Raw genomic sequence first — 12,698 nt, 5'->3', positions numbered from 1 at the left:
AAAGAACAGCACGTCAAAGAAAAAATCACAGGCATTCACTGTGTGAATTTTCCATTTCAAAAGGAGTTGAAAACATCCTAGTTCTATATAGGATCTCATCAAGATCAGAACAAGCTGACAAGTCCTGTATCAATTCAGTAGTGAAAAGTACACTTGTGATCTCAGTAGAGTTTCTCAAACATTTCGTACAACCATTTATCTGCCCCCTTGTGGATATCGGAACTCAGTAAAATAGACTCAAGTGTTGCATGGGGACAATCAGGTGTACCATCTTGGAAATAAGACATGTTTCTAGGAGCTCTATTTAGGGGGACTTTATCTTTAAATACAGTCAACAGGATGTGATGAAGGAAACCGTCCACCCCTTTCGATTTTTTTTTTTAAATCTTGGTGGTCCGAATAGGAGGACCTCCGCTGTCATTTTTTTTTTAGTGCTGATAACAGCTTCACTTTCGCAATACCGGAAGTGCAGCTCCATCTGCAGGGATGCTTGGTTGGCCCCGGTTTTGGAAGGCTGGAGAATGCAGTCGAAGACATTATGCCTCTGCTGCTCTGTCCCACTGGTAGCTTGTCCCTTGCTTGTCGCTCTGTGCCCCACGCTGCGAGTATCGAACGCCAGGAGGGAGTGTGACACCAGGTTCACAGACATGGTGCCATTGGAAAAGCTCTCAAACAACAGCTTGGATTTCATGAAATCAAACCTGTGAGGCAGATAAAGCAGCACTGTGTCAAGAAGTAGTTAATAAAAATCAATCAGCTTTGTACCTGTGTGGAGCATCTCATATTTTCACAATGAAGTTTTCAAAAGTTGATTTTGAAACATCCAGTATAGTCCTGTTGAAAAGCCTTATTCCTTTAGTTTTAATGTCTGAATCTATTAATGATCCTGAGTGTAAGCCAATGAAGAGATCACGATTCTAAAAATAGATCTATTTATTAGCGATGGAAAGAAAAAGAAAAGTTTACTGACCTCAGAAACCATTTCAGAAGATAATGGGAACCGGGACTGGGACTATAAAATGGTTTACAAAAGCCTAACTTATTTTTCATAGCTTTTTATTTTAAATGGGAGACTTAGTTACTAGAAAGAGTCTGGTAATTAATTTAAGTACTTTTAAGAAGTTAGATTGTTTATTTTGTAATGGAGTACATCTTAGAGTAAAGAGCTTTGAAAATCTCTCTTATTGTTCCAGCCTGACATAATGACAGACTGGATGGAGGAAAGTGTACCTTGCGAGGGAGGTGCTGCCCCCTGCTGTTTGGGAGGAATCGAGCAGCTCCAGACTGACATTCATCATATCAACGAGGAAGGACAGGCTTGTGTACACCTCTCCACTCAGCACCGTCTGCAGAGAAACAAACAGCAACTGAGCACCTGGACACACACTGATGTTTGAAAACAAGTGGATACATTTTTAGCTCATTTCTTGCTTAATTTCACTGTTAAAGATCTAGAATCCTTCAACAATAAGGCTGCAATCTGAATAGAATCAGTCTTTTTTGGTTACTTTTTCACTTATTCTGATTAATATTTTGGGGCACCAATCCGAGTATACACTTGTATCCACAGCCACAGACAATCACTGATTTAGTAGCTGCAACCATTGCTGAATGGAGTGACCTGTGTTATGGGAATACATCTTGGCATGTGACAATGGCCTCTATAGAAAATGAAAGCCAGTCTTTGTTGACGGTCATGTTAAATTGGTCTCATGACTAATCTGATAAGAACTGAACAGGGAAATATTTATGGATATCACACGGAAGCTGTCACACTTGCAATCTATTTGTTATGCAAATAGCATTTCTGGCCCACGCATTGTGGTGCAATATATTAAACATTTGTACTGACCTGACAGAGATTTAAAGAGATGACAGTAAGCGCTGGGTTGGCAGATGCTTCACCCAAAGGAAATCATGGTCACATGGTGAAAGCAGGGCCCATGGTGGACCTCTACCACAGATGCTTTATTTTTAACTCCAAAATATATGTCACTATCTACAGGGATGGAAATAAGACTCCTATTGCATAGCAGTCTTGTCCACTCCAGGTTTTAATACATGCTTGATTAGCCACAGTGTATTGGTAACAAGCTCATGTTTGTCTCAAAAAACTCATAGTAAAACCAGGAACGTCTCCAACTGCTATGCAGTGGGAGTCTCATTTCCCTCCCTGGTTTACCTAGGATTAAAATATTTGTCAGGTATAGGTATCAAGTGGCTGCAGTGGTTCTGTAAGTGGTCGTGATCTGTGTGTATAGAGTGTGTGTAGGTGCTGGGATGCTGTCGGATGTCTTGTGTAGAGTGAGTGTATCAGGTATGTGGGGGTAGGTGCTGCTCTCTTACATAGCTTCTGGGGTCCTGCAGGTTGTAGGGTCTCAGGAACTCCTCCACTGGCTCCCCCAGGTTGTTCTCCAGTAGTCCCCTGATGAGTCGATAGCGCTCCAGGTCCAGGGAGCAGTGCACTGAGGACAGGCTGCCATGGATAGACATGTCCGGCACGGCGTGACTCAGCTCCCTGAATGGTGGGGGGGGGAGTTTACTTTGAGTTACAAAGAAGTGTACCGCTATTGGCAAAAGTTTTGCATCACTTACAATTTTAGGATTGAGACATAATTAAAAAATAAAATAAAATAGTTTCATTCAATTTTATGGAGTAAAATTAGTTCATTCTCAAGGTAATGCAAACTTTTGGCCATAGCTGTGGATTTATAAACACCGTTAACAACAAAATGTCCATCCAATTGTGATGAAACAGCTGGGATAATGCTATTCTAAGTCCATCAAGGAGTGTAATGCAATGACAGAAAAATGCAGACAGAGATGAACAGGCATCTCCATACATCCCCAGAGTCTGATTCTGGTACCACAATACTGCAATTGCTCTCCTTTCATAAACAGTATATCCTGAGCTGATGGTATCTCTGCTGCAGCCTGCTTGTTGTTTGGGAGCTCACTTGTCCAGGTTCCTCTCCACTTGCAGTTTGAGCCGGCAGCGCTCCTTCAGCAGGTTGACCCCGGTGCGCCTCACCGAGTAGGAGGGGAAGAGCAGGTCTGTGCTGGCCTCCTTCTCATCCTCCCCACACTCCGAGCTGTCCCGAGGCAGCTGCTCCGCAGCAAAGATATCCATCTCCTGAAGGTCCAACACAATGCAATCAAGCAGGCACACATGGTCCTCTGAGGAGACAGAACCAGGGGGAAAAAGTAGACTGTTTGTTCAATGAAAAAGGAGATCATCTACATCCACTGAGTAACAATGTAGCTGCGACCAACAGCAGAAGGACTGTCCCCGATTCTGACAGGAACAAGTTTCATCACAACTGGATAAGCAGTGTTCTAGACATATGTAAAAAAGAAGCCATGACTTAAAAATGCCTGTCAAACTGCTGCTCCACTCCACCCTCACCTGGGTTTACCGGGATGTCCACCACGGGCATCCTTCCCGGCCCCCACTGTGGGCGGCCCAAAGTGAAAGCAGGGGGGGCACTCGTGGAATTCGCCTGGTCTGGGGGAGGCTTACTCTGGGTCTCTTGCTCACTCGCCCTCTTCTTACCTTCACCCTGGGTGGCACGCTTCTCACGATCCTGCTCCACAAAGACAGAACAGCATTAGGTCAGCATCAAAGATGTCACATTAAAACATGTTCACTTGATCACTTTCAGGGGCTTATATGGACGGAGTTCCATAATAAGTAGGACTTGTAATGACCAGGGCAATTACCCAAGCCAAGTTAGCAGTCCTGTTGTCTTAAGAGAATTATGATGTTAAGCATCAATCAATCAATCAATCAATCAATAAATAAATAAATAAATAAATAAATAAATAAATAATAAATAATCAAAAACCTACCCCAGCTGCCTCTTTCTAGTCACATCAAATGTTATCAAGTAATAACCCACATCATGCAGTAAATGCAATTCAGAATATCAACTCATTATTTTTTTTGTTTCACAGAATCTACCACAGCATTCCTGACAATACTTTAGAGCTCAGTCTGCCAGTCAGAAATGTGCAATGCACAAATCTGACCTGGTTTCTGATAGCACAAGTGCCAAGCTTCTCCCCAAACAAAGAGACACAGGTGCTAGCAGAAGTGAACTGACCAAAGAACCCAAAACCATACTGACACCCAAACAATAGAACAATAATATTTCTGTTTTGTTTAAACAATTGTATTTTCATTGATTAGCGGGAAGTTTTCAACAAAGAAGAGTGAAATGAACAGATGAATCCAAGCACACTTCCAAATGAGAAGGAAACACACACGCACATGCAGGCACAAGCCATGCTCAGAGGGGTACCTGGAAACAAGTAGGATCCTTGTAGGAATTTGCATGCAAAATTAAATTCTTAACAAACGAAAACAAAATGGCATTAACTTTCACAGTTAGACAACAAACACCATAAAACAGTTAAAGGATATCGAATCACTTTTGTTTGTACAAAGAGTACAGCTCACAAACAAATATCTTCAAATAGATGCTATTATCTCATGTCAATCCATAATGCCTCACCAGGTTTCAGAACAGTGCTGTGATTATTTTCTGTGGAACTATCAATAGATGAAAATGTATCAATTGCCTCTTTACACCCAGGAGCTCGAGAGTAGATGTTGGCAAGCTACCGCCTCCTGGAGGAGAAGGGCCAGTACTGCAGGTTTCAGCTTTGCGCTCACCCGGCACCAGGCCAGTAGGGGCTGCTGTAGCAAGTTGAGGATAAACAGTCTCTGATGATTTTGCCTTCTCAACCTGTGGGAGTGCCAATACAACACTCCTTTTTAACTGCCTAGCAAAGATTAGTGCCTCTGCACAGCCAGAACTTGCCCTTCTTGTCTCTATGACTCACCCTGCACACCACGTGGTCCTGTCTATAACAAGTTAGCCACTCAAGGACCCATTTTTGATTTTGACAACATTTTGATTTAGGTTGCTATTTGTTAAATGATAAAGAAGGTAAGAAAAAGCAAGCAAGGCATTCAAACGGGACAGGAGATACTTGAGAAAGAGGACTCACCAGAGATGGGAAAAAGGAATGAGCCATGGTAATTTTCTCTACCTTGTCTCGGAGAGAGAAGGTGCCCGGTGAGCCCGCATTCAGGAAGCGGTTGCAGACCTGCAGCTTGCCCAGGTTGACCACGATGAGGCGGTGAGAGCGGGAGCTCTCTGGGATGAGGAGGACCGGGGCGCCTGCCTCAATATCTAGGAGGACCCGCGCAGCTCGCTGAGGACGCTCTCGAACCTGGCAGAGACAGAGGAGAGGAGTCAGTGAGGGTGGCACTGTGCTGCCATGAGGGAAATGCATCAGCGCTATTTTTGTCTGAACACCCCCTGCGGGACAATGTGAGGGGAATTGCACCTTTTCTTCGTAAACATGAAATAAAATACCCTGTTAATTATTTAGACGTTAAGAAACGTAAAATATAATATATTCAAAAAAATAAAACTCAAGACTGATCTTTTATTTGTGTGTTTAACAAACTCTGTGAACGCCTGAAGTAATCATTTTCATGCAAGCCTCATTACAGAAATCCCACCTTCCTCCAGGCTTGCTCAAAGACTGTGATCCAATGCCAAAACATGTTCATCACTTTAAAAGACAAGTATGAGGTAATGAAGACTTTTTAGGAATTATTTATTTTATGAAGTATGTACTTTGAGCAATGTCTGAGATACACTGGTCAGTTTGATTGGATGATACCTATAACTTGACCTAGAGGTTAAAATATATACAGGCAAGGGTACCATTACATTTTGCCTCAGGGTTTTGTAAGGACATACTTTAACAAATGGTAAAGCCTTCCAGAGGCATAGCATAGCTTATTGCAAAGTGAATGAGCCACATTTATCCTCTCATCTACCTAAAAAAATGATTAATTAAAGCTTATTTAAATTTTTTCTAAGAAACCAGAAACACTTTCTCAAGTTACGTAAAACTTTTTTAAACCCACCCTTGCACTGTTATATAATTTGGCTCCTGATCATAGACTTCACGTTACAACAGTACTGTTCAATTTAGCCAGCATAGTACATGCTACTATTGTCTATATGTATTTGATCTGCATCAAAGCACTACAAAAATCAAACACAGCATCCACACTCGGAACATAAGAAGCACCAATCTAGCAGCTCAAAAATCTTTCTAACAGTTATGTGTGCATCACAAAACACAGTAATACACCTTCACTGTTCCTCCCCCGCAGACCCTGCTTATTTCATTATTTAACCAAGAGATTTAACCATTGAGACTGAGGTCTCATTTACAAGGAGGTCCTGTAAAACACTCAGAGACAATTACAAGTACAAATAACACAATAAAAACATGTGTGGTTCAAACTTAAATCAGCAGCATACAGAGATCCAAGAACAGCATAAAGAAGACATATCTATTTGTCAATGTGGTCTGAAGGAGAAGCATTAGCTGGAGGTTCTAAGCAATTCCCAAATATGATCTTTAAACCCAGAGAAAGAAAGATGATCTTCATACTATATGGAAAAAGTTCCACGTCTTTGGGAGTTGACATGCAAAAGATCATTCTTTTGTACGTGTTCGAACTCTCTGAACAGCCAAATGAACAGAATCCTGAGTATAAACTGTAGCCAGTACTAGTCCTGTCTACCCAGAAAAGCTGCATTTCTGTAAGTTTGCCTTCTGATAACTATGCCTCCTAACTTCATCAGTGCTGCATCCTGTCCTTAATCAGAAAGCAATCAGATTTGTTTCATTTCAAGTATGTTTACAAGATTATTATTATTATTATTTTATTTTTTTACATAATCCATAAGGTTGTTAAAAATCTCAATTTTGTTTTTGAGTTTAGAACATACAGGACTGTAGAACAGAACAAATCCTAGTCCTAATTAACCAGAGTTTTGTCAAGCTTTCTAACAGCAATTAATCAAAATCGCCTCAGCTACTTATTGAAATACTTGGTAATGTTCCAGTCTGGTATGTTATCCAGTCTCTTTTCTTGGTTTCACCCTGCTTGTTTTTCCTTAACACTTTGTCTTGCATGCCAATGCTGTCTAACAGGCAGCAGTGTTTTTTTGGTGATGCACTACTGACCCCTGTAGTTCAGACAAGGTAATGATTTAGGAGCTGGAAAATAACTTCCCCGGGGAGATATCACTCTTAAATCTTCCACGTTTAACATTTTACTTTTCTTTAAATTTAATTTAACTCCTGTTTTTCTACCTAATTTGAATGTCGTGACAAACAGACAGAGGTCTTTCACCTTTCACAGACATGAGTCTAAGCTCGGGGGGCTTTTGGCTCTAGTTTGTTGCATTGTCTATAATCCATAAATAACGTGATTTAGAGAAAAGAATTAGGGGGATAGAAAAAGCCCTTTCTCTTTCTTAATACCAACTGAAAGAGCTACATTTATCCAGTCATTACAAGAGAGGCCAGCTAAATCCTACACTGACATTCCTGCGTATGATTCAGCTGCCTTTTGTTATAACGGCTGGATAAATGTTACTCTTTTAGATTTTATTAAGATAGTGCTTATTCAAGCAGCCTAATTCTCCCCTCTAAATCACATTTCTCGTGGCTTACAGGCACCGAAACAAGCTGGAGCCAAAAGACCCTCAAATTAATTCTTCTTTCTGCTTCACGTCCAATGAAGGTAAGCTCTAGAAACTGAAGCCCCTGTGTCTACAATATCAGCCCAGTGTAAGCATGGAAACAACCAGCGTCTATTGCCAGTATCTAGCTTTGTCTGGCAGACTGTAAACTTTGTTAATAGGAATAAAGAAAAGAACAGTTGGTCCTTTTTGTGCTAACAGAACACTGTACTTAAAAAAAAAAAAAAAAAAAAAAAAAAAGAAGTTGGAAGTGCCATAGTATTTTTTTTGTAAGTTTAGGTCTTTACTTTGCATTCATTTTTTTTGTTCTCAATTTCGCAGATGTCTGGCTGTGTCCTGCTTGCACAGAAGGGTTCTGGGTACTCACTGCATGGCCCTCCATGGCGGCCCGCTGCCTGCCCAGGACGTCCTGCAGCTGGGTGAAGTGCTGAATGAAGGCCACCACCTCGGCCTGGAAGCGCTGCGTGTGCACGTACTGCACGGACGCCATCTGCAGGCTCACCTTGATATCACACCTTCGCAACAGGCTGGGGTCAGGGAGACCGTACCTGTGGAATAAGGCAGGTCATAAACAAGTTATATTACATTACAAAGCTTAACAGTCCCCCCAGCTTCTTAAACTTGACACAGACGATGTATTACTTGTAGATATCGAAGATCAGTGCCTCGCCCCCTCTAGTGGTGAAACGCTCCCGGTACAGATCTCCATGGGGGGTCAGGTCGCTTAGAGACAGGCTTCCCAGGCTACCCTGCAAAGACAGATCTCCATCTGGAAAACAACAGGAAATCTGTCACAGATAACATCTAGGCCCAGGGTTAAAAGGGGCCAAACTCTTATGACCCCCCTTTAAACAATATTTTGTTGAATTCTTTGTATTGTGTATTTTTTTATTGCAACTGCTGTAACATTTCTATTTAAACAACCCTTGTCGTTGAACTCTCTGTTATTTGTACAGACTTGACGTCACATTAGTGTCCATGAGATTCAGTTCAAACAACTAGACCTTTTATAACAGTATAAAACAAATGTCAAAAGAGATTAAAGACAGAAATACTTCTAGTCGAAATGTTTGTCATTAGTTTCTAGTTTATTTCTAAACTAAATGTAACACCACCGTGTTTTGCCCCTCCCTCCCTTTACTTAACAGTTGCCCCGTTTATCTGCACCAACATAATTGTATTCAAGCTATCTATTTGAGGAACTGAGTCCAAACTCATCTGTGAATTCTCAACCAAATCTTCGCTGGAGATAGAGATAGAAAAATAGAGATATTTTTACTCTATTCAAGTTCCTCGATTCAGAAGCACAGATTCCTCCGAACTCCATTAAGTTTGCACATACAGTAAGTTTTTAGATTCAAAACAGTCCATTTAGAAAAGGACATGTAAATGTATTACTGTTTCAAACTTAAGTTACTGCTGTTGTGCTTTCTGGTTCTTGAAAAACAGACTGGGAGAATGGTTGTACAGGTTGTCTCTTAGATTGCGAGGATCCCAATTCACAAAAACTGAATAATTGATTGAAGTATTTTGAAGGTAAGCAGGAAGCTTTTCAAGACTGTTGTTAAAAAAAAAACATTTTGAGGACACTCATTAACAAAAACATTCTTGAAATAACTCACGAGTTATAGCTTTTATGAACAGGCCCTCAAGCATATTTACAAGTATTTGGGTTGCCCATTCGGCAGCCTATTCATAATAGAGTGGTGATGTGGAGTGCAGGGCAGGGTTCAGACTCACCAATCATTTCCACATGGGTGGAGAGCTTGGAGACACTGGCTTTGGCAAGCTCATTGGTCTTCTTGTTGAGCACGAGAGACAGGGCATGAACCTGGATGGAAACAACACAGTGTACATGAATACTAAGCAGTAAAGCAGATTTCAATGATGTCACTTTTGACAGCTATAGTTATATAGTGCCCCCCCCTCCCCCCATTATAAAGCTAGCTATAGTCAGGAGCCATAGTTATGAGACCAAGCTAATTGAGTTCCATCTTACAACGAGAATAAAAGTACTAGACAAATGGCATTATGGTGCAAATGGGAGCCACGACCAGGCAGTCTTATAACTGGTTCTGTTCTATAAAGGGTCTCCTTAAGGGGGGGTGGGGTGGTGGTACAGTAACATTATAATTGCTCTGTCTGTGATTCTCAATTAGAATACTCATTGGGCCACCTATAGTAATTATGAGGTCTGGACATATGTCTGTACAACAGCACTTACACCCCAAAGACTGAGAAATACACAATATTTGCCAGTACTGTCAACAGAGGAAGCAAAAAATAATAATAATTGGAGGACAAACTACACTAAAACTCACCCAGTACAATTATAAACAAGTCTGGTATAAATCTGAATTCATTTTCACAGTTGAGTATTTGTAAGAAGTACCTTGAGGTCAAACTTGGTGTTGACCCCCTCTGTCTTCCCCTCTTCATCTTCTTCTGCATATCCTGGGGCGGGGGGGTGCAGCGGGGGGTAGTCCTCAGCTGGGCAGGGAGTGGTTCGGAGGCCGTGATTGTTGGCGGTAGATCCGATCCCAAAGAAATCCAAAATGACTACCCAGGTCTGGAGGGTGATGAGAACATCCAAGCAGTTGAAATCCACGTCCACACTGCGGCCAATTCCTCCGTAGCGGCTTTGGAATTCCGCATGATGCTTGTCCACCAGGAGGACATTGATGTGGACCAGGGAGTCATCGAAGGCTGGCATGGGATTGGGAGATGGGGTGTTGTGGGTAGGGGAAGGAGGTGGGGTGCTTGGGTAGGCAGGTTCCTCCTTGTGCTTCCTGGCCCCACCTGGGGTGGCAGACATACCAGGGTGCCTCTGATAAAGCTCAAACACATTTTGGGCTTCCTCCATCTGGGCTGGAAGGGAGCGAGGCATGTCAGGGAACTGAGCATTGGATGATGAAGGGCAGGATTGGGAAAGATACTCCTTAGGGGAGAAGGTAGAGGGTTTGGGGGCTCCCCGCGAAACCATGAGGTGCTTGTATTTGGAATCAGGGTTGGGTTCCAGTAGATCTTCCATAAGTAGGGAGCGGAGGGTCAGCTGGACAGCCAGTGTACAAGGGTGGTCTTTGGAGAATTCCCCTTCTAAGTCCTGGAAGCAGAGGCTGACCAGTCCTTGGGATCCCAAACTGAGATCCGCAGACAGTTGAACCTGGAGCTCTGCTATCTTAAAGGTAGCTTGGATCTGGGTGAATGAGGGAGGATCTCTGGGTGGGGTGAGAGGCTGGGTGGAGGACAGGGAGGAGTAGGAGAGGCTGGTGGAGGTGGCATCTCGTCCGAATAGCCCCCCCTGCGGGTCTGGGAACCGGAGAGGTTTGGAGGAGGAGGGGGTTGGAGGAGGGGGGGTAGGGGACTCATTGGGGGTGACACGTTGCTCTTCAATGAAGTTCAGGTTGTCCAGGGTTTGCAGGACCTGCTCGTACACTGGCTTTGCCAACGACACCTAGTTTGGGAAGACAGGATATCGCTTTGAGATTAATTAAATAAAAAAATACAGCTCAAGACTGTATTTCTATGCTACTGCACTATTTAATAAACTTTCAAACACAGGACCAGAACAATCCCATGCCTTAATTTAATCACACACACATATATATATATATATATAATATATATATATATATATATATATATATATATATATATATATATATACACACTGTTTTAACAAGAATAATTATACTTAGGAAGAGACAAACATAAGCAGTAGTGTAAGGGACATTTTGAAATGTTGGTCATATTTAAAACAGTCACATGATTTTGTTCAGTTCTAGAAGATCTCAATCAAATTTATTTTTAAACCCAGTATGAAAAACAAGTTAAATGTGTCTTATTTAAATAAGTGTAATATTGTTAAAGTAATAGATAACACTATGTAACACAATTTTTGTTCCTGGGTAGTAAGTGTTATTTCCTAATTGCTTATGCCTCAAAAGTATAGAAAATGGCTATTATTCCCCACAAACTTTGCTTTTGTGACCAGGACAGTGATATTTCAAAATATCACTATTTCCAATAGGAAAACGGGCAAATGTGTGTCTTTTCGTTCACATAAAGTCAGAAAAAAACAACATATGAATCCAAATTAACATGTATTTATACTAAAGTAATACAAAAATGACTACAAAAGATTTAGAAGTAAGTAGTTTTTCGAGATTTACGATTATACTGTAAATACAGTATAATCGTAAATCTCGAAAAACTACTTCGAAATATCACTGTCCTGGTCACAAAAGCAAAGTTTTGTGAGGAATAATAGCCATTTTCTATACTTTTGAGGCATAAGCAATTAGGAAATAACACTTACTACCCAGGAACAAAAAAAAAAAAAAAAAAAAAAGCGTTACACGGTGTAATATCAGACATGCATTTCGGTTAGTTGCATTTTAATTTTTTTTTTACCAGGGTGGAAAACTCCATTGACATACAGTACCAGGGTATGTTAGCCAGTGTTTAGTGTAATGCCAGGAAGAGTTGTAGTGGTGCACCAGTACCATCTAGTGTCACAAGTTAGTTCCAAAAATATAAGAATCAGTTATGAATTTCACATTGGAACATGGAAAACCCAAGTTCATTCAAGCACTACAAGCTAGTGTTGCTCTAGTGTCATATTATTTCTAGAGGCAGACTGACAGATGCTGGTTTACCTGCACAGCATTGACAAACTTGCCCTCGATCTTCATCAGGCTGTTGCTGTGAAAGGAATCCTCGCAGGAGAGGAAGGAGAACTCAGAATCCTGATCGATGGGGACCTTCTCCATAGTGAACTGGATAGTGGTATCCTTCAGGATGTGAAAGGCTGGGTAAGACAGAGACAGTGTGACGGCTTAGGAAAATGTCCCCGTATAGCACGTTCTCTAACCACTCCTATCCACTAACTTCCACACTGCAGTTTATCCAAACCACCAAGCTACTCAAACCCACTACCTTCCATGCAACAGCCCAGTCCTTTCTCCAAACCTTCACCAAGTTCCTTAAAACTCACTATCTTCCACTCTGCATCCTAGCTTTTTCCTGAACCCCTGAGCTACTCAAATCCATTATCTTCCACTTTGCAGCTTAGAACAGAGCCCTGTGCGGGAATATGTTTTTAATCACGCTCCC

The 12,698-nt window shown here is 41.6% G+C and overlaps 1 protein-coding gene across 5 annotated transcripts in view; it reads right to left on the bottom strand.

The window, feature by feature from the left end:
* Positions 1–12,698, bottom strand: part of LOC121329233 (vacuolar protein sorting-associated protein 13D-like) — a 64,667-nt gene that overhangs the window by 36,811 nt on the left and 15,158 nt on the right. For 4 of the 5 annotated variants that reach the window (XM_041274716.1, XM_041274715.1, XM_041274720.1 and 1 more), the window contains exons 20-30: positions 12,242–12,393; positions 9,976–11,037; positions 9,324–9,414; positions 8,226–8,352; positions 7,951–8,131; positions 5,014–5,238; positions 3,407–3,584; positions 2,958–3,177; positions 2,347–2,518; positions 1,231–1,346; positions 462–701 (exon numbers count right to left, since the gene is read on the bottom strand). In XM_041274716.1, coding sequence (XP_041130650.1) covers positions 462–701; positions 1,231–1,346; positions 2,347–2,518; positions 2,958–3,177; positions 3,407–3,584; positions 5,014–5,238; positions 7,951–8,131; positions 8,226–8,352; positions 9,324–9,414; positions 9,976–11,037; positions 12,242–12,393 — 2,764 coding nt within the window. The remainder of the gene's footprint in view (positions 1–461; positions 702–1,230; positions 1,347–2,346; positions 2,519–2,957; positions 3,178–3,406; positions 3,585–5,013; positions 5,239–7,950; positions 8,132–8,225; positions 8,353–9,323; positions 9,415–9,975; positions 11,038–12,241; positions 12,394–12,698) is intronic. The other variant, XM_041274718.1, reaches the window with a different exon arrangement.

This window comes from Polyodon spathula, chromosome 16 (genome assembly GCF_017654505.1).
Source record: "Polyodon spathula isolate WHYD16114869_AA chromosome 16, ASM1765450v1, whole genome shotgun sequence".
Lineage (NCBI taxonomy): Eukaryota > Metazoa > Chordata > Actinopteri > Acipenseriformes > Polyodontidae > Polyodon > Polyodon spathula.
Note: the sequence above shows the minus strand (reverse complement) of the source record. Positions and strands in the feature narration are given on the sequence as shown.